Below are 25541 nucleotides of genomic sequence, written 5' to 3'. Positions count from 1 at the left end.
TGGAGCAGGCACTCTGGCCTCCTTGTTGTTCCAACACCCCAGGTGCACTCCTTCCTGCCCCAGGGCCTTTGCAATTGCCATTCTCTCTTCCTGAAACACTCTCCCCCAGGTGTCTGCATTCTTATTCCTTTTTTCATTCAGATCTTCACTTCAAGGTCACCTTCCCTGGCCACGATCACACAATACACACTCACATACCAGACTTCCTACCCACCTCTCTCCAGATTTTACTTTTTCTTCTTAATATCTATCCCTAACTAACAAATTAGAGATAGAACTGGACATGGAACAACAGACTGGTTCCAAATCAGAAAAGGAGTACATCAAGGCTGTATATTGTCACCTCACTTATTTAAGTTATATGCAGAGCGCATCATGCGAAATGCCAGGTTGGATGAAGCACAAGCTGGAATCAAGATTGCCGGGAGGAATATCAATAACCTCAGATATGCAGATGACACCACCCTTATGACAGAAGGTGAAGAGGAACTAAAGAGCCTCTTGTTGAAACTGAAAAAGGAGAGTGAAAAAGTTGGCTTAAAACTCAACATTCAGAAAACAAAGATCATGGCATCTGGTCCCATCACTTCATGGCAAATAGATGGGGAAACAATGGAAACAGTGACAGACTTTTCTGGGGCTCCAGAATCACTTGTGGACGGTGACTGCAGCCTTGAAATTAAAAGACGCCCCTTGAAAGAAAAGCTATGAGCAACCTGAAAGAAGATGAAAGGTGCTCAGTTGTGTCTGACTCTTTGTGACCCCATGGACTATACAGTCCATGGAATTCTCCAGGCCAGAATACTAGAGTGGTTAGCCCTTCCCTTCTCTAGGGGATCTTCCTGACCCAGGGATCAAACCCAGGTCTTCATTGCAGGCGGATTCTTTACCAGCTAAGCCACAAGGAGTCGGACACAACTGAGCGACTGAACTGAACTGTGGCATGTGAAATCTTAGTTCCCTGACTGGGGATCAAACCCAAGACCCCTACAACGGGGGCACAGAGTCTTAACCCCCGGACCACCAGGGAAGCCCCAGTTTAAATTAAAAATTAAAAAAATAAAAAGGGGATCATCCTATTTATTTCTAGCAAGAAATAAAAGAGTGGTTGGAAAATATCTGGCATGTAATAGATGCTTGAGACTCCCCCAGGTTCACTCACAAATATTTTTAGACGACCTCCTTTGTGCACTGGCTCTTAGAGATATAGCAGTGAACAGCAATCCCTGCCATCAGGCTGTTGACACACTAATGGAGAGAGAGAGAACAATAGATTAGGGCAATCATTTGTTAGTTCAGTTTAGTTCAGTTGTTCAGTCATGTCCAACTCATTGCAACCCCATGGATTGCAGCAGACAAGGCTTCCCTGTCCATCACCAACTCCCAGAGCTTACTCAAACTCATGTCCATTGAGTCAGTGATGTCATCCAACCATCTCACCCTCTGTCATCCCCATCTCCTCCTGCCTTCAATCTTTCCCAGCATCAGGGTCTTTTCCAATGAGTCAGTTCTTCGCATCAGATGGCCAAAGTATTGGAGTTCCAGCTTCAGCATCAGTCCTTCCAATGAATATTCCAGACCAATTTCCTTTAGGATGGACTGGTTGGGTCTCCTTGCAGTCCAAGGGACTCTCAAGAGTTTTCTCCAACATCACAGTTCAAAAGCATCAGTTCTTTGGCGCTCAGCTTTCTGTATAGTCCAACTCTCACATTCATATGTGACTACTAGAAAAACCATAGCTTTGACTAGATGGACCTTTATTGGCAAAGTAATGTATCTGCTTTTTAATATGCTGTCTAGGTTAGTCATAGCTTTCCTTCCAAGGAGTAAGTGTCTTTTAATTTCATGGCTGCAGTCACCATCTGCAGTGATTTTGGAGCTCCCCAAAATAAAGTCTCTCACTGTTTCTATTGTTTTTTTTTTTCATTTATTTTTATTAGTTGGAGGCTAATTACTTTACAATATTGTAGTGGTTTTTGCCATACAATGACATGAATCAGCTATGGATTTATATGTGTTTCCCATCCTGAACCTCCCTCCCTCACTGTTTCCATTGTTTTCCCATCTATTTGCCATGAAGTGATGGGACCAGATGCCATGATCTTTGTTTTCTGAATATTGAGTTTTAAGCCAACTTTTTCACTCACCTCTTTCACTTTCAACTAGAGGCTCTTTAGTTCCTCTTTACCTTCTGCCATACGGGTGGTGTCATCTGCATATCTGAGGTTATTGATATTTCTCCCGGCAATCTTGATTCCAGCTTGTGTTTCATCCAGCTCGGCATTTCCCATGATATATTCTGCATATAGGGCTTCCCTCATAGCTCAGTTGGTAAAGAATCTGCCTGTAGTACAGGAGACCCGGGTTCAATTCCTAGGTCGGGAAGATCCCCTGGAGAAGGAAATGGCAACCCACTCCAGTATTCTTGCCTGGAGAATCCCATGGACAGAGGAGCCTGGCAGGCTACAGTCCATGGGGTCACAAGAGTCGGACATGACTTAGCAACTAAACCACCACCATTCTGCATATAAGTTAAATAAACAGGGTGACAATATACAGCCTTGATGTACTCCTTTCCCGATTTGGAGTACGGTACAGCTACATGCTGCAAGGTACAGCCAAAAAATAAAAATAAGTAAAATAACAATAAAAATAATAAAATAATTATTAAAAGTTTAAGTTGATATGTTGTATTTTCATTCAGTTCAAGAATTTTTTTTTTTTTTGGCCAAGAGGCATGAAGGATTTTAGTTCCCCCACCAGGACTCAAACCCGCCACCCCTGCAATGGAAGTGCAGAATCTTAACCATTGGACCGCTAGGGTAGTGCTCCATCTTTTTGTTTTTTTGTAAGGTTATGTAATGCACCAAATACACAGTGTGCTGCTCCACACAGCCTGGAGGGAATGACTGGGCGCCCCCTAGGGCTCGGTGTGAAGTGGTGGCCCTCCCCGTAGCACAGGAAGAAAAGCTTAGCAGTGCTCCACTAAGGGGTCGTTAACACTCTCTCTGGGGGAAAGGATTTCAAGTGCTTTTTAAAACTTTTTTCGTCCTTACTAAGTTGCAATTCGTGACTTTTCTACAATGACGTGCATGCCAGGTCGCTTCAGTCGTGTCTGACTCTGCGACCCCGTGGACTGTAGCCCATCAGGCTTCCCTGCCCATGGGATTCTCCAGGCAAGAATACTAGAGTGGGCTGCCATTTCCTCCTCCAGGGGATTTTCCTGACCCAGGGGTCAAACCTGCATTTCCTGTGGCTCCTGCATTGCAAGCGAATTCTTTTTTTTTCTTAGTGGAGTGCAGTTTATTACACTGGCGGGCCCAAGGCAGAGTCTCCTCTTAGCTAAGGGCCGCAAGAGCCACCCGGGAAACCCTCAAAAAGCAACCCGTTCTTGCGACCGTGACAGGACTCGAACCTGTAATCTTCTGATCCGAAGTCAGACGCCTTATCCATTAGGCCACACAGCCACCTACAGTGATAACGACAAGACAGTGATCTCGTAACAGGAAAAAAATGTAATGGAAAGAGCCTGCTGAAGTGTTTTAGTGAACTGAAATTGTACAGAATCTCTATCTTCCCACAACAACAAAACTTTCCAAGTGTATGGAGGAAATTCCTTCGTGGTCCAGTGGTTAAGACTCTGTACTTCCAGTGCAAGCGGCATGGGTTCAATCCCTGGTCAAGGTACAAAGATCCTGCATGCTGCTCGGCAGGGCCAAAAAATATGTATATATTGAGTTGGCCAAAAATTCATTTGGGATTTTCCATAAGATGGTACAGAAATATCCAAACAAACTTTTTTGCCAACTCAATAAAATAAATAAAACAAAAAGTGCACTGAACCCTAAAGTGTAGTGTTGTGATTCTGAATGATTATAACTGGAAATAACTATAAGTAGCCCCAGCCCCAAGGCTTTTATTGCATATGAAAAACAAATGGGGGGAGTGAGGGGTGACAGACAAGGGTAAGGGATTGAGGTACAAACTACTGATGCTATGTATAAAATAAGTAAGCTACAGTATGTATTGTACAGCTCTGGGGAAATATAGCCAATATTTGATAATAACATTAAGTGGAATAAATCTGTAAGTTTTGAAGCTCTATGCTGTATACCTGAAACCAATATCATATTGTAAATCAACCATATACCTCTATTTTTCTTTAAAATGATGGGCTGGTTCTCAGATTATCTTATTCTTTAAAATCCCTCTTTCTTCTCTTTTGTCTGCTCTCCCACCTCCACCTCCAGGTTTCTTCCTTGCAGTCTTTGACCCGAATGGCAAATGTAGTTTAATGAATCTCTCAGTGAAAAAACAAGAAAAAGATAAAAAGGATGCTTTCGAAAGTTCGTGATGCAATCACAAGGATCCACCCAGGTGGACTGTCTGGACAAAGGCACCGTGAACTTGTTCTGGCCCAGGTGGTTGTTCTCTGGCCAAGGAAAACTCATGACTTTCTTTGCACTGGCCCCAGTGAACATTGCTCCCAGATAGGAGTGACAGGAAGTAATATGGATACAAACTTTCCCCCAAAAGAGTCCCTGGGGGTGAGGGAGGAGAGGGTGGGACAAATGGAGAGAGTAATGTTGACATACATACTCTATCATGTTTAAAATAGATAGCTAGTGGGAAGCTGCCGTATAACACAGGGAATTCAGCTGAGTGCTCTGTGATGACCTAGACGGGTGGCAATAGCGGAAGGAGTGGGAGGGAGACTCCAGAGGGAGTGGATATATGTATGTGCTGTGCTAAGCTGCTTCAGCCCAGTCTTACTCTTTGTAACCCCATGGGCTGTAGCCCGCCAGGCTCCTCTGTCCATGGGATTCTCCAGACAAGAATACTGGAGTGGGTTGCCATGCCCTCCTCCAGCGGATCTTTCGGACCCAGAGGTTGAACTCCTGTCTCTTTCGTCCACTGCATTGGCAGGTGTGTTCTTTACCACTAGCGCCACCTGGGAAGCCCAGATATATACATACTTACTGCCGATTCTTGTTGTACAGCAGAAACTAACACAACATTTTAAAGCAATTATACTCCAACTAAAACTAAATTTTAAAAAATTACCTTGGGACGTCCCTGGTGGTCCAGTGGCTGAGACCCCTGTGCTCCCAAGGCAGGGGGCCCAGGTTCAATCCCTGGTTGAGGAACTAAGATCCCACAGGCCACAGCTAAGACCCGGCACAGCCAAATAAATAAATATAAAAAAAAAAAATTACCTTAAGTACCTATAAAAAGAAAGAGCCCTGTTTTCTTGAGGGGTGTGGTGAGGGTTACTAGTATTTTCAAAGGGCCCGCCAAAATGAGGGGTAGGGCACCAGCCTTCAGGCTAGACAGACTTGGATTTGCAATTCTCACCGGGTTGATTCCTAGCTGGTGACCCTGTGCAAGACTCTCCTAACCTATCAGGAACCTCAGTTTCTGCATCTGTAAAATGGAGGTAAGAATGCCAATTTCCTGGGGCTGCTCTGAGGATGAAATGAGGAGATAAATAAATGCAAAATGCTCAGCACTATCATATGACTCAGGGGACTCCCTTGGTGACTCAAGCAGTAAAGAATCTGCCTGCAATGCAGGAGCTGCAGGTTTGATCCCTGGGTCAGGAACATCCCCTGGAGGAGGAAACGGTAACCCACTCCAGTATTCTTGCCTAGAGAATCCCATGGACATAGGAGCCTGGTGGGCTACAGTCCATGGGATCACAAAAAATCGGATACGACTGAAGCGACTTAGCACACACACATCATATGACTCATGTGCTCAGCAAACTGTATTGTATAAAATAAAGTATTCATTCAACGAATGTTTTTGCCATATAAATGCTAGGGTGGGTGAAACTGAGCAGCCCCTGCTCTGTGGAGCTTACAGATCAGTGGAACAGATAGTCATGGTGTAACCACACGAATAAAGAAGTACAAATTACACCAGATACTGAGAAGGAAAAGTCCAGAGAACTTAGAGAACATATAACCAGGGCCACCTAATCTAGTCAGTTTTTAACCCAGATGAAGTTACTACAGACGTCATAGACTGTTTTTGTTTTTCACTCAATGATAAGAGTCCTTCACATGAACAATACGCTGAACATTTTGCAAAGAACTTTTCATAGTTGAGATTTTCATGTGGTCTGAAGCAGAGAAGATGATGCTTATTTAACAGAAATTAAAACTAAGGTGTAGAGAGGTTATGTAACTTCCTTAAGGCCAGACAACTCATTGAGGGCAAACCCAGAGATTAGATAAAACCCAGAGGTCCTTTGCTTCCACATCTATTGCTTTTTCAGTATTTCATTTTTAAAAATTCTGAAATATAGCCTATTTTCTTCTTTTGAAAATGTTGAAATATATAGTTTATTTACAAAAAAGCATGGGAAAATAAATATATGTGCATGATTTAAAGAAAACCTATGTAACTACTACTCAATCCAAGGAACAGAATTTAACATAGCCCAAAAGTTCTTTCATTTATCCTTCCCCAGAAATAATTCTTATGCTAATCTTTTAATAACTCCTTTGTTAATCATTCATTCTTTTACCTTTTAAGAGTCTTTATCAAGTATGCATCTCAACAATATTATTGCTTGTTATTAATAAAATATTAATATTTCTTAATAATAAAATATTATTGCTTGTTTATAAATGGTAGCCTAGTTTATGTTTTCTTCTATAACTTGCTTCTTCTTCTCAATATTCTGTTTTTGAGATTATTCATATTGATGATGCCTATACCTCATTTTTAAAGATAAATAATATTCCATTGTATGGTTACACCACAGCTTATTTGTGCACTCTTAGGTTAATAAGAACTTGGATCATTTCCATGTTTTTCTGTTACAGCTCTTCTTTTTCCTTTGAAAGATGCATGAATTTATTTTTGTAAAAAACTCTGGAAGATGTTATAAGATTTGTGAATTTAAATTTCAGTACCTACAACAACAATATCAGTACTATATGATAAAAGTTCTATCATTTATTTTGAGTTTACCATCAGCCAGGAACTTTACACACATTAAAAAATTTTAATTCTCTTAACATTCCTATTTGATATGTATTATTATCTTTTAGGCAGTGAAACTGAGGCTCCTGGAGGTCAGACAATTCGTACTGTGCTAAGTCACTTCATTCATGTATGATTCTTTGTGATTCCGTGGACAGTAGGCCACCAGGCTCCTCTGTCCATGGGATTCTCCAGGCAAGAATACTGGAGTGGGTTACCATTTCCTCCTCCAGGGGGTAACCCAGGGATCGAACCTGCATTTCCTGTGGCTCCTGCATTGCAGGTGGATTCTTTACAGCTTGAGCCACCCAGGAAGCCCTCAAAAAGCAACCCATCCCCTTGCGACTGTGGCAGGACTCGAACCTGCAATCTTCTGATCCGAAGTCAGACGCCTTATCCATTAGGCCACACAGCCACCTACTAGACAACTCAGCTAAGGCTATTAGGAGAGCCAAGATGACAGCGCAGACTAAATCTAACATTCTGGTTCCTTCTAACTCACTCCAGGACTTCATACTGTACTATGCAGTAATGAAAACTAAACGTAACGGTGGACTATAAAATATATAAGTATCTACTATATTTTTTATATTTGTGACTGTGGTAAAACACACGTAACAGGGGATTCCCTGGCGATCCAGTGGTTAGGACACTGTGCTTCCATTGTAGGGCATTCGGTCCCTGGTCAGGGAACTAAGATCCCACATGCCTCTCAGCTCAGCCAAACAAACAAACAAACCAAAACACCACACACACGCATAACATAAAATTATCATCTTAACTACTTTTTTTCATCTGAAGTACTTTTAAGTTCAGTAGTGTTAAGTACATTCACACTGTTGTACAATCCTCTCCAGACCTCTTACAGTCATTCTTGTATATATCATCTGGGGCACAAGGGCAGCATTTTTCTCTAGGGCATGTCCTTGGGTGGAATCACATGGTTTGCATATGTCCGACTTTATCAGTTAAGGTCAGGCTCTTTTTCAAAATGTTTGCACCAATTTATACTCCCATAGGCATTTACTTTGAAGTATTACATTCAAATGTTAAATTTTATTTTTAAGTTCCAACACAAAAAGATAAAAAAGACAATACAATGAAAAAATCTCTGTCCCCTAATCATCTTATTGTCTCCCCAGAGATAATCAAAATTACGTTTCTGGTGATCATCCTTCCAGAAGTATTTTTTTGCATATATTTACTTGTAGCATTCTATACATACTTATCTGAAGTCTGTTTGTTTCTCTTAACAAACATTATAGGCAATATAATTTGGTGGTCTCTGGAGCAGATTGCCTGGATTCATATCCAGCTTCATGCTAAACTGGTGGTGATTTTGATTAGGTCATTTAATCTCTCTGTGTCTTATATTATTTATCTTTAAAATCTGGAAGGAATCCTAACTTTATGAGAATTAAATTAGTTAATTTATGTAGAGCATTTAGAATCCTGCCTATTAGAACTGTAACTATTGTCAGCATAATCATATCAATGCTTTCTCATTCTTTTTTATGGCTGTCTTATAGTCCATCATATAAATGTATCACAATTTATTTTAATCATAATTGATAAACATTTAAGTTGTTCAGGTATGTTTATAGCACAGCAATAAACAACTATCATTTCCCACTCACACAGGTGAGTATATCTAAAAGATAAAGTCCTAGAATGGAACTGCTGGGTCAAAGGTATTTAGTGCAGCTATCATTTTAACGGATATTGACAAGCTTTCCTTCATGAATACACCACACACTCTCATATATGTTAACTTAAAGGGATATAAAACATTTAGACTAGAAGAACCCTAGGTAAAGCTACTTTACTGTTCAGATGAGTCAGCTGATGCCAAGAGAGAGGAAGTGACTGGCACAGGCTTACTGGTGGAAATAGCACCAAAACCCTCGCAGGTGTCTGGATTTAAGAGTCCTAAAAAGACTTCCTTCGTGGCTCAGACGGTAAAGCATCTGCCTACAATGCGGGAGACCCGGGTTCAATCCCTGGGGTGGGAAGATCTCCTGGAGAAGGAAATGGCAACCCACTCCAGTATTCTTGCCTGGAAAATCCCATGGACAGAGGAGCCTGGTGGGCTACAGTCCATGGGGTCGCAAAGAGTCGGACACGACTGAGCGACTTCACCTTCAAAACGCTTTAAAGTCCTTGTTCAGTCGTTGTGCTTAGTTGCTCAGTCGTGTCCGACTAAGTCCTCGTTTAACATTTCATTATGTTGATGCTGCAGTTACACTGCAGCACTGTGGTAGTAACTTAATATCTAATTTCTCAATATTCTTTCCGATTTTTCCCCTGGGCTATTTTTCTACCCTGGATTGATCAGGTGCGCAACCAAGTGACCCTTGGACAAATCTGACCGGCTTGAGGTTGACCAAGTGACCGATCTGCCCTCGTCTTTGAGAATGCTGGACTTGGTAAACTGTCTCTAGGGAATCAGAGCTCCGCCAACCACTCCTAAGAGATCATTTAAATTACATCAAGGGAAGTGAACCAAAGGATTTGCTCAGTAATCTTGCCGAGACCAATTTCGTAAGCTGGTGGTTGATTTGTAGTATTTCTTTTGGACCAAAGGAAGCCCGCCCCTCGGTGGCGAAGCCGTCATTGGCTGGTACGGCTGTCAATCACCAGCGAGGTAAATACGGAGAGGCCGGCGGCTCCTCCCTCAGGACGTCCTGGAGCGCGTGGTGTGGCGGCAGTTGGGCTGCGCGAGTCGTGCCAGAGAATCTCTGCGGTAACGTCGTTACGCCTTACTAACTGGAGTGGAAAGTAAAAGGGACCTCTCCTCCTCCATCCTCTTTTCCCCCTCCTTGCCGGGCAGGCGTAATGGCGGAAGTCGCGGCGACTGGCGCGGGCGGAGAGGCTATGGCGGCAGTGGCGGCCGGGGAAGGCTCCTCGGGCCCGGTGTGCTCGCCTCTAGGCCGGGGCTTCTCGAACTACCGGCCCTTCGAGCCCCAGGCGTTGGGTCTCAGCCCGAGCTGGCGTCTCACCGGCTTCTCTGGCATGAAGGGCTGAGGCTGCAAGGTCCCCCAGGAGACGCTGCTCAAACTCCTGGCGGGACTGACGCGACCGGAGGTGCTGCCCGCGCCGGGCCGGGGCCTGGTCGGAGGCCTTGAAGAGACGGCCCAGGAAGCCGGTCTGCCGATGAGGTCGGAACCCAGCCCTCCTTTCCCCACCCTGGGCATTGGGATGGACTCCTGCGTCATACCTCTGAGACACGGGGGCCTGTCCCTGGTGCAGACCACCGACTTCTTTTACCCCCTGGTGGAAGATCCCTACATGATGGGGCGCATCGCGTGCGCCAACGTGCTGAGTGACCTCTACGCCATGGGCGTTACTGAGTGTGACAACATGTTGATGCTACTCAGCGTCAGCCAGAGTATGCCTGAGGAGGAGCGAGAAAAGATAACGCCACTCATGATTAAAGGTTTTCGGGATGCTGCCGAGGAAGGAGGGACTGCAGTGACTGGTGGGCAAACAGTGGTAAACCCTTGGATTATCATCGGTGGAGTTGCCACTGTGGTATGTCAACCAAATGAATTCATCCTGCCTGACAGCGCCGTTGTTGGGGATGTGCTCGTGTTAACCAAACCCTTAGGAACCCAGGTTGCCGTCAATGCCCACCAATGGCTGGATAATCCTGAACGATGGAATAAGATAAAGATGGTGGTCTCCAGAGAAGAGGTAGAGCTGGGTTATCAGGAAGCCATGTTCAACATGGCTACACTCAATAGAATTGCTGCCGGACTGATGCACACGTTTAATGCCCACGCAGCCACAGATATCACCGGCTTTGGCATTCTGGGTCACTCTCAGAACCTTGCAAAACAACAAAGAAATGAGGTCTCCTTTGTCATTCATAACCTGCCCATCATTGCCAAGATGGCTGCCATCAGCAAGGCCAGTGGGCGCTTCGGTCTCCTGCAAGGAACCTCAGCAGAAACTTCTGGGGGGCTACTGATTTGTCTGCCAAGAGAACAGGCAGCTCGCTTTTGTTCAGAAATCAAATCTTCAAAATATGGAGAGGGCCATCAAGCGTGGATCGTCGGTATTGTGGAAAAGGGAAACCGGACAGCCCGGATCATTGACAAGCCTCGCGTTATTGAGGTCCTGCCTCGTGGGGCCACTGCTACTCCTCTTGCTCCTGAGAACTCCAGTGCCTCCTCTGAGCCTAGCTTGTGAGATGGAACAGCAGAAGTTGTTTGGACTGTACAGCCTTTATACACAAGCATGGACCATTCGCTAGAGTTAATTTTAGGAAGAAATTTCCAAAGAAGGCTGCCTGCATAGTAGTTCCAGCTGCTCTTCCTAGGTAATTTGAATCAGCCCATCAAAAGCTGCACATTCCAAGGCCAGAAGTAACATTTTGGACTTCGGGGGGTCGGGGGTGTATATTTGGTCATCTCTTGAGTGGAAAAAGCAGAAAACCCCTTGTTTCCTCTTTCCAAGAGCAAGAGGAGATTACTCAGGTTTGAGATATATTTCTTGGCACGGGGTTAGTTGATTTCTGCACAGGGAGTGAGATTATTTATTAAAATTACACCAAAAATCCAAAATGAAAAACACTTAGATCAGAAATAAGTTTGGACCAATATTGTTGATAAATTGAAATTGTTATGAGAGATTTAAATGCAATGTCAAATTCTTAGATTACTCTGAAACACTGGCTCTTTCCTACTCTGGACAAGAATTGAGCAGCTTGTCCAATGACTGGGAAAGGAGGACCTCCAACCACCTTACTTGGTCTCTGTTAATGACGTCTCTCTCTAAACCCCTTTAAGGACTGGGAGAGGCAGACCAAACCCCAGAGCCCAGGCCTTGGTGGACATTAAGATGTTAAATCTTGTGTTGAAAATTCCTGGTGATTTCATCAATAAAGCGATTTCTAGTGAAATAATTTTGTTGAAAATTCTTCTGGCAAATGTTTGTATCTTTGGAATTATTCACCTTTTACAGTTTTATAAAATGAACCAACTGTTAACATTTGATGTTGAGAGCAAAGGATCATGAACAGTCAAATCCCAAGGCCTAGAGGGTGGGAGAGGAAATGGCAAAGGAAAGGTGTCAGCCATTCTTGGAAGATGGAAAGTGGGTGTAAGAGGGGTAATTAACTTAGAACACAGGAGGCCAAAGTATAAATGCTTTCAGAGGGACTTTCCTGGTGGTCCAATGGTTAGACTCCAAACTTCCACTGCAGGGGGCATGGGTTCCATCCCTGCTTGGGGAACTTAGACCCCACATGCCGTGAGGTGTTAAGTTCAACTGCTCAGTCATGTCTGACTCTTTGCAACTCCATGGACTGCCGCATGCCAGGCTTCCCTGTCCATCACCAACTCCCAGAGCTTGCTCAAACTCCTGTCCATCGAGTCGGTGATGCCATCCAACCATCTCATCCTCTGTCGTCCCCTTCTCCCGCCTTCAATGTTTCCCAGCATCAGGGTCTTTTCCAATGAGTCTGTTCTTCATATCAGGTCGCCAAAGTATTGGAGCTTCAGTTTCAGCGTCAGTCCGTCCAATGAATATTCAGCACTGATTTCCTTTAGGATTGATTGGTTTGATCTCCTTGCAGTTCAAGGGACTCAACAGTCTTCTCCAACACCACAGTTCAAAAGTTGCAAGGTGTAGCCCCCCTAAAAAAATGCCTTCAGAGTTGGGGAACACTTAACAAGAAGCAAAGAGATAGGTTCCAAATACACCAAGGAAGATGGGGTCAAAGATACTGGTTAAAACTTTATGCATAGGATAATTAGATCTTCACAGTTCTCAAACTTCTCCCCGTACCGTGTCATACAGCCACATGACTGCCTCTCATCTCTGCCCTCAAAGGGCAGTTTGGTCTCTGGAACATGTGAATTTAAAAAATACTATAAAGTCAGGGGCAATTAGCAGAGCAGAGGACAGGGAGCCTCACGAAAAGCAAGAATAAAGACAAAAATGAGATTGTCCAGCCCACTCTCTCAGCTAAGCTATTAGAAACACTGGGAAGCTTATATTGCCCCTGCCTGGCACAGGTGGAAGGTACTTCTCTGGAGAAAATACATCTGCTCAGGGGGAAAAAAAACCTATAAATACAAACATTTAGGGAACCCCCAGTGAAAATCCCTGTACCAGGAAGCTTCCCAGTTGGAAAGCTTCACTTAAAAACATTCTTTTTAATGCCTCATTGTCAAATAGGAGCAGTCAAGGATCACCAGACGTTTGAGGCAAGTTCCAACTGGAAAGAAGTCAAAGCAAAGAAGCAAAAAAAAAAAAAAAAGACTCTTTAAAAAGGCTATACAGGGAGCAAAAGAAAAAAGCAGGAATAAAAGAAGAAAAAGCAGCCATTGAAAGATAATAAGAGAGCAAAGCACTTAGAATATAAAAATACAGCTAAAAATCTTCAAATTCAGAAGTTTTTGTTGTCATTTATTTGACTGCACCATAAGACATAAGGGATCTTAGTTCCCCCATCAAGGATTGGAAGCTTGGAGTCTTAACCACTGGACCACCAGGGAAGTCCTCAGTAGAAGATTTAGAAGGTAAAGCTGACATTTATCAGAAAGGAGAAGAAAACAAAAAGATGCACAATGAAGGGGGAAAACAGGAAAATCAGAGATGGGCCAGGAGGTTTAACATATAAGAGTTCTAGAAAGAGGTAATAAAGCATATAAAAGGAAGAAAACAAAGAATTATACAAGAAAGTTTTCTGAAATTTAAAAGTTGTGTCTGTTAACATGCCTTTTGAGTTCCCCGCACAGGGAGTGGAAAAAGGCCTACATTCATTTTATTATTAACTATTGTGAAAATACCATGGATTAAAAGACCATAATAAAAACAATAGCAAATGCTTATGTAATACTCTTTGCCAGGCACTGTTTAACTTCTGTAAACTTCCAACAACCCCATTTTGCAAATGAGGAAGCTGAGGTGCAAGGAGATTGAGAAATTTGGTCAAGGTTGCATTGGCAGTCTACTAACTAAACAGCCTGGTTCTAAAGTCCTTGCTTCCAATCATGGTGAGCTCCTAAAGCTTCCAGGAGGAGAGGAGATCACAAAGGTCTGGTATCAGACTTCTCAGCAGTGAACTGGAAGCTAAAAGACAATGACAAAGTGCTTCCAAAATTCTGAGGGTAAGTGATTTTTCTCTGTAATTCTATAGCCACGTTTTTGTTTTTGTTTTTTAACAAATAGCCTAAAGAAATTTTTAAGACATGCAAGGTATTGAAGTGTTTTCACACTCTTTCTCAAGAAACTGCTGGAAGATGTGCTCCAGCAAAACAAAGGAGCAAACGGAGAAAGAGGAAAAACACAGGGTCCAGGAAATACAATCCAGCACAGGTGAAAGGTGAAGGGAGCTCTCAAGGTAAGAGCTGTCCACCAGGCACAGAGAAGAACCAGCTCATGCTGGAGCAGAAGCTTGGAAGGCTTCTAGGAATAGGAAAATCGAAGTGATAGAGTGTTGATATGTTTAATTGTGTGAAAAATTGTATTGGAAGGTAATCGGAAGATGTAAAAAGAATTAATGACAATTAATAGGAAATTGGGGCTTCTCCAGTGGCTCAGCAGTAAAGAATCCATCTGCAATGCAGGCAACGCAGGTTCAATCCCTGACTTGGGAAGATCGCCTGGAGAAGGACATGGCAACTCACTCCAGTACTGTAGCCTGGAGAGTCCCATGGACAGAGGCGCCTGTCAGGCTGCAGTCCATGGGGTCGCAAAAGAGTCAGGCTCAACTGAGCAACTAAACTCCAGCAACAACAACATAGAAAATTAGCAAATTTTTAAAAAAATGAGGCAGTTATCCACTCTAGCCAAAAATAAAATGTAATCTAACAATAAATAGATAAATTCAATCAGGTTTTCTCAGAGCTCAAAGCTCTCAAATTACTTTCCATAAAACCCCTGCTTCATCTCAAGGCACTTCATCTCAGCATACTCACTGCCTTTCTCACTGAACTCTAGCCCATTAGCCTTTCTGTGGTGCTTCAAACAAATTGAGATCCTTTGTTCTCTATCTCTCTATCCAACTGGCTAACTCTCAGTCCTAGCTCAGCTAGAATAAAACCTCTTCATAAAAGCCCTCTCTGGAAAAAAAAAAAAAAAAAGCCCTCTCTGACCTCAGCCAACACCCAGCAACTCTCCAACTCATCATCCTATTTATTAGCTTTCGCGTGTCTGCACGCTCGGTTGCTTCAGTCATGTCCAACTCTTTGTGACCCAATGGATTGTAGCCCACCAGATTCCTAAGTCCATGGGATTCTCCCAGGAAGAATACTAGAGTGGGTTGCCATACCTTCTTTCAGGGGATCTTCCTGACCCAGGGATCAAAACCAGGTCTCCTGCATTGCAGGCGGCTTCTCTACTGCTGAGTCACCAGAGAAGCCCTTTCTTGGCTTCTTAGATATTTTGTTTTTTTATTTGGCCATGCCAGGTCTTAGTTTGAGGTATGTGGGATCTAGTTACCCAACCAGGGATCAAACTTAGGGCCCCTGCATTTGGAGTTCGGAGTCTCATCCACTGGATTATCAGGAAAGTTCCTTCTTAGTTTACTTTTTAATTGTCCTTTTCTGCAAGTGTGTAAGCTCCAAGATGGCAGAGGATGTTCTATATCCCCAGGACCTGTAACAGTGTCTGGCCCACAGTAAATGCTCAGGATATACTGAATCAATGAGTGAGTGAGTGAGACACACCAGGGAGTCCTGCACCGTCTGTTTTCACACTTTCCTTGCTCTTAGTGTCTCCTAGTGGTGGAAGTTGGTACCACCAATCTCTCAAGACAAGGCTTTGGATAAGAAATTTGGGCCTTGGTTCTGCTTATCAATGAACACAACTCTCTAACTGGTTTATTTTCTTGCTTGGGCTGGACAGTAGAAAAGGGCAGGAAAACGATTGGATGCTTCCCTGGCCTTGGTCCTCTTAGTTAACCTAGGAAGGGTTAGGGGGTTGGAAGCGAGGTAGGCATCCAACTATTCCTTGAAGAGGGCCTGGGCAGCAAAGTGGAAGTAGCAGGTAATGGGAGGTGACAGGCCTGGGGTGGAAATCAGAACAGAATCACAGGTATAAATAGAGGTGTAACAAAGGTGAAGGAGGATGTCCCTGGTGGTCCAGTGGTTAAGAATCCTCCTGCCAATGCAGGGGGACACGGGTTTGATCCCTGATCTGGGAAGATTTCACATGCCACAGGGCAACTAAGCCCATGGGACACAACTGCTGAGAATGCATACCCTAGAGCCGATGCTCCACAACTAGAGAAACCACAGCAATGAGAAGCCTGCACGCTGCAACTGGAGAATAGCCCCTGATCACTGCAACTGGAGAAGGCCTGAGGGTAGCAATGAAGACCCAGCACAGCCAAAAATAAATAATAATAAAGAAAAAGAAAAAAAAGTTTTTCTTAAAGGGTGATGGAGAGAAAGAAAGAGGAAGAAAAAGGGAGCCAAAGAAAGAAAATAAAAAGGAGAGGAAATTGAAAGTAGAGAGAGATGAAGATGAAGAGTGACAGAAAGAAGGACAGAAGGAAAGGAGTGCCAGGTGACCTCAGCAGATACTCAGGCACATGTGAGCTGCCTCCTTTACTCCTTGCTGAAGAGCACTGGGGAATTCTGGGGAGCTTCAGCCTCCACCCTTCTGGATGATCTCAGATGAGTCTCCAGACCTCTCTGGGTCTCAGTTTCCTCGTTTGTAAAATAGACACAGCCATACTCACCTATGGCAGGCAAGTCATGGAGAGGATCCCATGAGATACCCTCCTCTAAATTAGTATGTATAGATCAACTCAAGTACCAGGTCCTGGGAAACAAAAGCCTGACACTGCTTTTGTTCTCCAGGAGACTGGACTGAGGGTGGATCTAGAACAGGGTCACCAATCTCCCCCAAATTAAAGTAAGAAGTGATAAGTGCCATGGCAATAAGAGTGAAGGAAGTACTATATAACACCAAATTCTGTCCTTTTGGAGGAAGTTTCAGAAGGCTTCCTAGAGGAGGCTTTGAAGCAGGGCTCTACAGGATGGGTGGAATTTGGATTTGGATATGCAGAGAACAGGGATGGGCATTCCAGAAGAAGGGAAGTGGGTGAGCAAAGGCAGGGAGAGTGGATTTCAGCCTGTGTGTAGGGGGATATGGCCAGATAAATAGGTTGGCGAAGGACTTCTGAGGGTGTTGGGGACTCTCTGGCCTGACAGGGCTAGGCTGGAGTTTCTGAAAAGGCTCTGTTATGACTGCCCCTGAAAAATTTACATGCGTGCATGCTCAATCACTCAGTTGTGTCTGACTCTTTGCGACCCCATGTACTATAGCCTGCCAGAATCCTCTGTCCATGAGATTCTCCAGGCAAGAATACTGGAGCAGGTTGCCATTTCCTCCTTCAGGGGATCTTCTTGACCCAGGGATTGAACCCATGTCTCTTGCACTGCAGGCAGATTCTTTACCACTGCACCAACTGGGAAGCCCATTTTAATTATAGCTTCCACCCCCAAGTTCAAAACCAATAAGGCCTACGGATCTACTTCCAATAAGAACAGCCCTGGGAATTCCCTGGCAATCCAGTGGTTAGGACTCTCTGAGTTTTTATTGCCAAGGGCCCAGGTTCCCTGGTCAGCGGACTAAGATACCACAAACTGCTTAGCGAGGCAAAAAAAGAAAAGAAAACAGAACTGAAGTAGATTATTGGGACCCAGCCATGGACAAAATACATATTGTTCTGGTCCTCCTAGCACACATATGAAGTGTCCTTGGAGGCCACCTAGGCCAGATCCCCATTATATAGATAGGGAAATCAAGGCTCAAAGATGAGAAACGGTCTTCTCAAGGCCATTGGCAGATAGGTTCCCAATCAATCACCTGAGTCCTAGTTTCCCATCTCTCTCTGAAGTCTCTGGGAGCTCTGACTGGCCCAGGTTCCCCTACCCTGACACCACCTTCGCAGTTTGCAGGCCTCTGCTGCTTTGTTCTCTGCTGCAGCCACTTCCACTTCAAGGTTCCCCAAAGAGCCTTACTGAGACCAGTTGCACCTGTTTGGCTCTAGTGGGGAAGGTGGCCAAACTCTTGAGTGGTTCAAGGGTGTATGTGTACATCTACATGTTTGCATGTTCCAGCAAAAACAAAGTTCTGTCCACTCTGCCATTACACATTTATTAGCTGGCAATGGAGAAACACCTTTGTTTGTTTGTTTTAGCTGCGCTGCCCAGCACACAGTGTCTTAATTTCCTAACCAGGGGTGAACCCAGGCCCCCTGCAGTGGAAGCAGTCTTAACCACTGGACTGCTAGAGAAGTCCCGGTTGGTCTTTAGAGGATGATGTCGTGGGAGCAAAGAACTTGGATGTCCCTGCAGGATGCTTTGGAAGAGCTTTACAGCTCTGCCAGGGAACCTCCTGGCGTGGGGGTGGGTGATGGGCAGAGGCAGTCTCAGGGAGAGTTCCTCCTCCTTCAGATCAGTCTCCAAGGACCATTTGTGAACTCTAGAAGTCCTGAAAACCTGACTCTTAAAAAATCTGCGATGCAGAGGACTCTTGAGAAAGTTGCTCTCCAAGTGGTGTTTTATATTCCAGTAAGAGTTTGTCTTCTGGTCTAGAGAAGCTGGGCTTCCCAGGTGGCACTAGTGATAAAGAATCCACCTGCTAGTGGAGAAGACACAAGAGATGTGGGTTCGACCTTGGGGTCAGGGAAGATCCCCTGAGTAGGAAATGGCAGTCCACTCCAGTATTCTTGCCTGGAGAATTCCATGGGCAGAGGAGCCTGGCAGGCTACAGTCCATGGGGCAGTAAAGTCAGATGCGATTGAACACACACACAACTGGAGAAGCTTAGTAAACACCAAGGAAGGTGCTAGGGGTGGTACTTGGCTCCTGAAACTTTCAGTACCCAGATCCATAGGGCAGCTCAATGCTTCAAACTTCAGACCTGTATATCCACCTACCTGCTGGACATTGCCTGGATGTTTTGCCTAGATCTCAGACTCAATCTGTCCCAAAGCAAATTCAGTATCTTCCCTCCTACCACAACTTCCAGGTCTTCTATGTCCTCATTTCAGCAAATAACAAAACTATTTATCTATTTACTCAAGCCAGAAACCTAGGAGTTACCCAGGACTCCCTCCTATCTCCCACCTCCCATATCTAAATTCCATGTTGCCTAATCCAGTAGCAAATTCTGTGCTTTCATTTTACCCAGGTGCTCAGCTGCATCATATGTCCACTCACTCTGGAACACTTTCCTCTCTTAGTGTCCATAACTTCACACTCTGTCAATTTTCCTCCTACCTCACCTTCTCTTCTCTTGTTGTTAAGTCGCTTGGTCATGTCTGACTGTGCAACCCCATGGACTATAGCCTGCCAGGCTCCTCTGTCCATGAGATTTCCCAGGCAAGGATATTGGAGCAGGTTGCTACTTCCTCTTCCAGGAGATCTTCCCGACCCAGGAATCGATCATTTGTCTCCCGCATTGGCAAGTGGACTCTTTACCAATGAGTCACCATGGAAGCCCTTTTCTTCTTTTTGGCTCAACTGCTAAACATCGGAGTACCCCAAATCTTAGACTTACCTACTTAGATTCTTGTACTAGTTATTCTTCTTGAATTCCCTAACTTCAAGTAGTGTTTAATGACAGAGACTACCAAATCTGAATCTCTAGCCCTGATCTTGCTTCTAACCCTTAGGCTCATAAATCCACCTGCCAACTTGATATGGGTCTTCACCTTGCTTTGTCTTAAACCACACTTCTGATGCCTCTTGTGTTCAATCCTGCACCTCATCTTCCTCATCCCAGTATTAGTCACCATCCATCCACCAAGCTGCTCAACACTCAAAACCTGCAAGCCATGCTTGATTCTACCCTTTCTCCCATCTCACTAGTTCAAAACCAACAAAGTCTATAGGTCTGTCTCTAGGATATGCATCTACCTCTTTTCATCTTCACCCACCATCAGCCCAGGCCAACTCACCAACATTTCTTGCTGAAAAACTGCAGTACCTCATCTCCCTGCTTCTTACTCTTGCCCTCCTCCGGTTCATTCTTTTTAAAAGTATTTGCTTATTTATTTTTGGCTGCACTGAATCTTTGTGAGGGCTTTCTCTAGTTGTGGCGAGTCGGGGCTACTCCTTAGTTGCCGAATGAGAGCTTCTCCCTGCGGTGGCTCCTCTTGTTGTGGGGCGTGGTCTCCAGGGCATGTGGGCTTCAGCAGTTGCAGCACAGACTCAGCAGTCGTGGTGCACTGGCTTAGTTGTTACCCGACATGTGGAATCTTCCTGGACCAGGGATCGACCTCATGTCTCCTGCATTGGCAGATGGACACCACCTTATCTTCTTATCCACAGCACCACCAGGCAAGTCCCTCCTCCAGTTCATTCTTAATACAGCAGTAAGAGGGTTCAGAAATACAAAATATGATCATATGGCTCCCCTGCCTAAAATCCTTCAAAAGTTTCCCACATATTTAAAATATGAAATAAAATAAAATATGAAATAAAATCGATGGTTGATTGATCTGATCTCACCTCTTTTTAGTTCTTCAACACCACATCCCACCATTCTCCCCCTTGTTTGTTCACTGCATTCCTGCCACACTGGAACTCTTTTTGCATTTAGAACATGCCAAGCCTTCCCTGCTTTAAGCACTGGTGTTCTCTCTACCTAGTACTCTATTCCCCTTGATTTTTCTTTAACGTTTTTAAAAAAATATTTATTTGGCTGTGCCGGGACTTAGTTGCAACATGCAGGATCTTTGACTGTCATTGCAGCATTTGGGATATTTAATTGAGGCATTTGGGATATTTAATTGCAGCATGTGGGATCTACTTCCCTAACCAGGGATGGAACCTGGGCCCCCTGCATTGGGTGTGCAGAGTCTTAGCCACTGGACCACCAGGGAAGTCCCCTAGTCCCCTTGATTTATTAATAATTACTCAGGTTAAATGTCCAATTTCTCAAAGACAAGTAACAAAAACAAAACCCTAAAAGTGGTTTGACCAATAAAGGGATTTATTATCTTATACAACCAGAGTTTTAAATCAGGGCATCTCTGTAACCTGTTTAAAAATAAGTGGTTCAGCAGTATTATCAAGGATCCAGGTCCTTTCTATCTTGCTATCTACCATAGTACTTATCACCATTTGAGACAATATAGTGTAGGAGTTAATCCAGATTCAGAAGCCAAACTGCCTAAATTTGTAACCTGGCTACCACTTTACTAACTGTATTGTTAAATTACTCAATCCCTCAGTTTCTGTGTCTGTACAATGGAGATGATGATTATAATATTAACTACCTCAGAGGGCTGATTTGAGGACTGAATGAATAGCTGTGAGGATTAAATATGTAAAATTGAAACAGCTTCCCTAGTTCCCCTAGAGGATGATATGGTTGCATGGCATCATCGACTCAATGGACGTGTGTGTGTGTGTGTGTGTGTGTGTGTGTGTGTGTGTGTGTGTGTGTGTGTGTTAGTGGCTCAGCCGTGTCCAACTCTTTGCGACCCCACAGGCTGCAGCCCACCAGGCTTCTGTCCATGGGATTCTCCAGACAAGAATACTGGAGTGGATTGCCATTTCCTTCTCCAAAGGATCTTCCCGACCCAAGGATCGAACCCTCGTCTCCGGCATTGCAGGCAGATTCTTTACCTTTTAGGTTATAGAGAAGTCCTCAATGGACACGAGTTTGAGCAAACTCCGAGAGATAGTGAAGGACAGGGAAGCCTGGCATGGGGAAGTCTAGGGGGTCGCAGAGTCGGTCACGACTGACGGACTGAACAACAACCCTAGTTCTAGTTCATTCCTCAGGCTCAGTTTTACCCTGGAGACATTCTTGTATCGTTTTAACAAACTCCCCTATTTTAAACCACTCATTTCTGGGGTTCGCCACGAGGCTCCCCGCTCTGTCATTTCGCTTTGGCGCCATCTGGCGTCCCAAAGGGAAAGTGACGCGCCTGCGCTCTCCACCCTCTGCCCTTTGTCTCTTCCCCTGGTCCAAACTGGTACCTATATCTTTAAGGTTCTCGGTCAAGACTCAAGACTTCAGGGGCGGAAGCCAAGGAACGCCCGCTTGAAGTCCTCTCAGGTTGGTCCAGTCCGGGTAAGGGGAGGGATTTAGCGAACTCCACATAAATAATTGGTCTTTCCTTTGGCTCCGCCTCTGTGAAGCAATCACAAACGCCTGTGATTGGTCAGGGGCTGTGGAGGCGGGGGCTCCGAGCTTGACTCCTGGTTCTCCCGGACCATCCCGGCTGCAGCTCGGTGGGCGGCATGTCCGCGAGTGAAGAGACGCGTGGAGGTGCCAGAGGAGAGAGCATTACTGCTCCCGGCTCCTTCAGCTTCAGCTCGGAACCAACGCTCGAGGACATGTAAGCCGTCCTTGCCCAGCCTGAGCTGGGGAGATCGCCCTTACTGCCTCCTTTCGGGGAGGGTCCCTCCACGTGTTCGGAAAAAAAGGCTAGTAGCTGTGCTCAGGTTCTAGTTCGGGGGGTTGACCCCAGGCGAAACTTCTAACCTTCTCCTCTGCAAAATGGGCTTAACTATACACATCTGAGGCAGGGACATACCGGAGTACGGTGATGCTTCTGCCCTGCCTCAGTCCTCCAGGAGCGGGAGGTAGGATGGGAGCAGATGTAGTGTTGAGACGTCGAAGACATTTCTTTCTGGAGGAAATCCAGGAGGGCTTCTTGGGGGAAGTGTCCTGGGGCTGCATTCTGTAAAATCAATAGGATTTAGATATGCAGAGACAGGGTTATTCCGGGTGGAGGAAAACTGCAGAAGCAGCAACAAGAAGTGGAATAATGAAAATGGGGATATTATTAGATTTCGATAGTTTCGGGTCTGTAAGGATGCACCCATTTTACAGATGAGAAAACCAAATCCTCTAAAAAAGAGATGACTTGTTTAGGCCAGCCAAAGAATTAGTTGCAGAATCCTCTCTGACTTGCATGCTCCCATTGCATCTCACTGAGTACCTGCCAGGGCCTTACATCTCCTCCCCCATCCCCTAACCTTGGGACCTGGGCTTCTACCCCTTTCTCCCATTCCAGCCGCCGTCTCCATGCTGAGTTCGCTGCTGAACGAGACTGGGAGCAATTCCATCAGCCTCGGAACCTCCTCCTGGCCTTGGTGGGGGAAGTGGGGGAGCTGGCAGAGCTCTTGTGAGTAGATGACAGGCTTTCTGGAAGAGTCTGTGTTGAGGAGGGGAGGGGAGGGGAGGATTCATTTGACCATCAAATATCCATGGATCCAGTTTCTGCTCCTCACTACCAGGCTCTTCTGTACCTGGTTGCTGGGCATTCAGAGAGATGACTTATGGGTCTGCTGCCCTCTAGGGGCTCCCAGTCTCCTGGGGGAGAAAGGTGTAAAAACAGCAAGGCAGACCCAGGTCTGAGAAGGGGTGGTGGGAACCTTCCTTTACCTCTGCCTCTGGGGTAGAAAGGCTGGTCTTCTATAGAAGGCATTCCAGAGAGGGGGAACCACATTTGCACAGGTAGTGAGATGGAAAAGGGCAAGTTAAATTCAGTGAGAATGTAGGATTTCAGTGATTATGTAAGATTCCTTTAGTGTAAGTTTCTTGACAAAGGGCAAGGATTTTGTATCTGTCTTGTTCTCTGGTGTGTCCCAAGTACCTGACACATTAAGTACTCAATACATATATCTCTTGTGGCTGCGGAGGAGATGGGTAGGATAGGAACACAGAATGGTAGGATTTGGCTGGGAAGTAATGGAGTTCTGGACAGAACACCTGACCCGATTTGAGTTGTAGAAAGATCACTGTACCTGCCGAGTGGATTTGATCCCCTAGGAGAATTGTGTCAGGGGAGATCAGTGAGGAGACTGGTGTAGATGAGGCAAAAGGTGGTGAGGATCAAACCAGGGTAGTCTCAGGGGCATGGAGAAATGAGGGCACAGATGTGTGGGAGGGCAATCCATTCATTCATTACAAGTCCATGAGCACCTTCTGGGTGCTAGGTCATCTAGAATCAAGATATGGCCTTGAACAAGATGGATACCCTCACAGTGCAAAGAGACTGACAATAAATAAGTGAACTAACTTTAAAAGATATGGAACTGTGACAAGTTCTAGGAGGCAAATAACACGAGGTGTTGAGAAAGAAGGAGAGAGAAGAAAAAGAGGGAGAAGGCTGTTCTGAGGAGGTAACATTTGAGCTGAGACCTGCTGGGAAGCATGGATGGAGGAAGAGCATTCAAGGTTGAGGGAGCAGTAAGTGCAAAGGCCCTGTGACAATTTGGCCTGTTTGCAAGACAGAAGAGGCTAGAATGAGTGGCTTTAAGGCGGGGTGAGAGGGAGCGTGGTGGATAATGACATTGGCAGAGACAGGAGTCATTTCATGCAGAACCTGGAGGGCGTGGTAGGAGTTTGGATTTTATTCCAAGCACAGTTGGAGGAGTATCATTTTTATTTTTGATTGTGCTGGGTGTTTGTTGCTGCATGTGAGCTTCTCTAGTTGCAGTGAGTAGGGTCTACTCTGTAGGGGTGGTGGCTTGTCTTGTTGCAGAGCAGGGACTCTAGGGCGCTCGAGCTTCACTAGTTGCAGTGCATGGGCTCAGTAGTTGTGGCACACGGGCTTAGCTGCCCCTATGGCATGTGGAATCTTCCCGGACCAGGGATCGAACCCGTGTCCCCTGCACTGGCAGGCGGATTCTTAACCACTGGACCACCAGAGAAGTCCAGTTGGGGGAGTTTTAAGTAGGGGAGGGATGAACTGTAATTTGTTCTTTTAAAAGATGGTAGGGTAAGAAGAGAAGATGAATTAGCAGACTTTTGCAGTGGTCCAGGTCTAAGGTTTAGTCTGGGGTAGAAGTAGCTGGGGGTTGGCAGGTAGGACTGGGTCCCAAAAAGTGAAATGTCCTCTCCTTGGCTTAGGTAGGGACACAGAGGTCTGGATGAATCATCTGATGAGGTCTCTTCCCCACCATAAGGAGTCCAGGGCCCAGATGAGTTGACTTGTCCTGGAAGAAACTTCCCAGGAGGTGGGAGTTCACTGCTACAAGGTGTGGGCTGCTCCTAAGAGAGGTGGAACCCACTGTCCTAGCTAGCATCTATGTGTGTGTGCCTGTCTTATGTGTTCTGTCCCCAGTCAGTGGAAGCCCGATGAGGAGCCTGGGCCCCAAGCCTGGTCCCCCAGGGAACGAGCAGCCCTTCAAGAGGAGCTCAGTGATGTCCTCATCTACCTGGTAGCACTGGCAGCCCGCTGCCGTGTAGACCTGCCCCAAGCAGTGATCTCCAAGATGGATATCAACCGGCGACGCTACCCAGCGCATCTATCCCGTGGCTCTGCCTGCAAGTATACAGACTTGCCCCACGGGGCCACCTCTGAAAACCAGGCCATGGGGCCTACAGACCCTGCCTCTGAGTCCACAGGTCAGGTCTCAACCTAGAAACATGGGCACAGAACCTGCAGCTCAGCATGGCCTCTGAGGAGCAGAGGGTGCCTGGCCAAGGTACCTCTTTCTAGTTCTTTCCTAAGAGATCACAGACCTGGGGGCTACACTTCTTGAGGTCTAAGGGCCCAGAACCTCCAGAAGATAGCCTCCTGTTTTTTTCTCCCTCAATAAAACTTTCGGTTACCA

At 45.3% G+C, this 25541-nt stretch overlaps 2 protein-coding genes and 2 non-coding genes across 5 annotated transcripts; 2 read left to right on the top strand and 2 right to left on the bottom strand.

Annotated features, from left to right (window-relative positions):
- Nucleotides 1-3394: 3394 nt before the first annotated feature.
- Nucleotides 3395-3467, bottom strand: TRNAR-UCG. The gene has a single exon. It is a non-coding gene; the product is annotated as a tRNA-Arg (tRNA).
- Nucleotides 3468-7335: 3868 nt separating this feature from the next.
- TRNAR-UCG lies at nucleotides 7336-7408 on the bottom strand. The gene has a single exon. It is a non-coding gene; the product is annotated as a tRNA-Arg (tRNA).
- Nucleotides 7409-9524: 2116 nt separating this feature from the next.
- SEPHS2 (selenophosphate synthetase 2) lies at nucleotides 9525-11899 on the top strand. The gene has a single exon (XM_043914743.1). The coding sequence runs from the start codon at nucleotides 9829-9831 to the stop codon at nucleotides 11182-11184; it is 1356 nt and encodes a 451-aa protein (XP_043770678.1). The 5' UTR covers nucleotides 9525-9828; the 3' UTR covers nucleotides 11185-11899.
- A 2129-nt stretch (nucleotides 11900-14028) lies between these two features.
- DCTPP1 (dCTP pyrophosphatase 1) lies at nucleotides 14029-25541 on the top strand. Of its 2 annotated transcripts, XM_043914747.1 has the most exons (5): nucleotides 14029-14111; nucleotides 21964-22029; nucleotides 22140-22312; nucleotides 22994-23104; nucleotides 25049-25541. In XM_043914747.1, exons 3-5 carry the CDS (start codon nucleotides 22215-22217, stop codon nucleotides 25347-25349), a joined length of 510 nt encoding a protein of 169 aa, XP_043770682.1. In that variant the 5' UTR covers nucleotides 14029-14111; nucleotides 21964-22029; nucleotides 22140-22214; the 3' UTR covers nucleotides 25350-25541. The 2 variants fall into 2 exon arrangements, with proteins under 2 accessions (XP_043770682.1, XP_043770681.1); XM_043914746.1 differs by lacking the exons at nucleotides 14029-14111; nucleotides 21964-22029 and having other exon boundaries at nucleotides 22124-22312.

Source organism: Cervus elaphus, chromosome 10 (assembly GCF_910594005.1).
Source record: "Cervus elaphus chromosome 10, mCerEla1.1, whole genome shotgun sequence".
Lineage (NCBI taxonomy): Eukaryota > Metazoa > Chordata > Mammalia > Artiodactyla > Cervidae > Cervus > Cervus elaphus.
The sequence above is the reverse complement of the archived record's forward strand: the minus strand, read 5'-3'. Positions and strand labels throughout refer to the sequence as shown.

Bases quoted from the DNA above. Each gene is read 5' to 3' on its own strand.
- DCTPP1 (XM_043914747.1), top strand. From the start codon at position 22,215: ATGTCCGCGAGTGAAGAGACGCGTGGAGGTGCCAGAGGAGAGAGCATT. The intron at 22,313-22,993 runs GTAAGCCGTCCT...CTCCCATTCCAG, and splicing joins GAACCAACGCTCGAGGACAT to CCGCCGTCTCCATGCTGAGT. The intron at 23,105-25,048 runs GTGAGTAGATGA...TTCTGTCCCCAG, and splicing joins GGGGAGCTGGCAGAGCTCTT to TCAGTGGAAGCCCGATGAGG.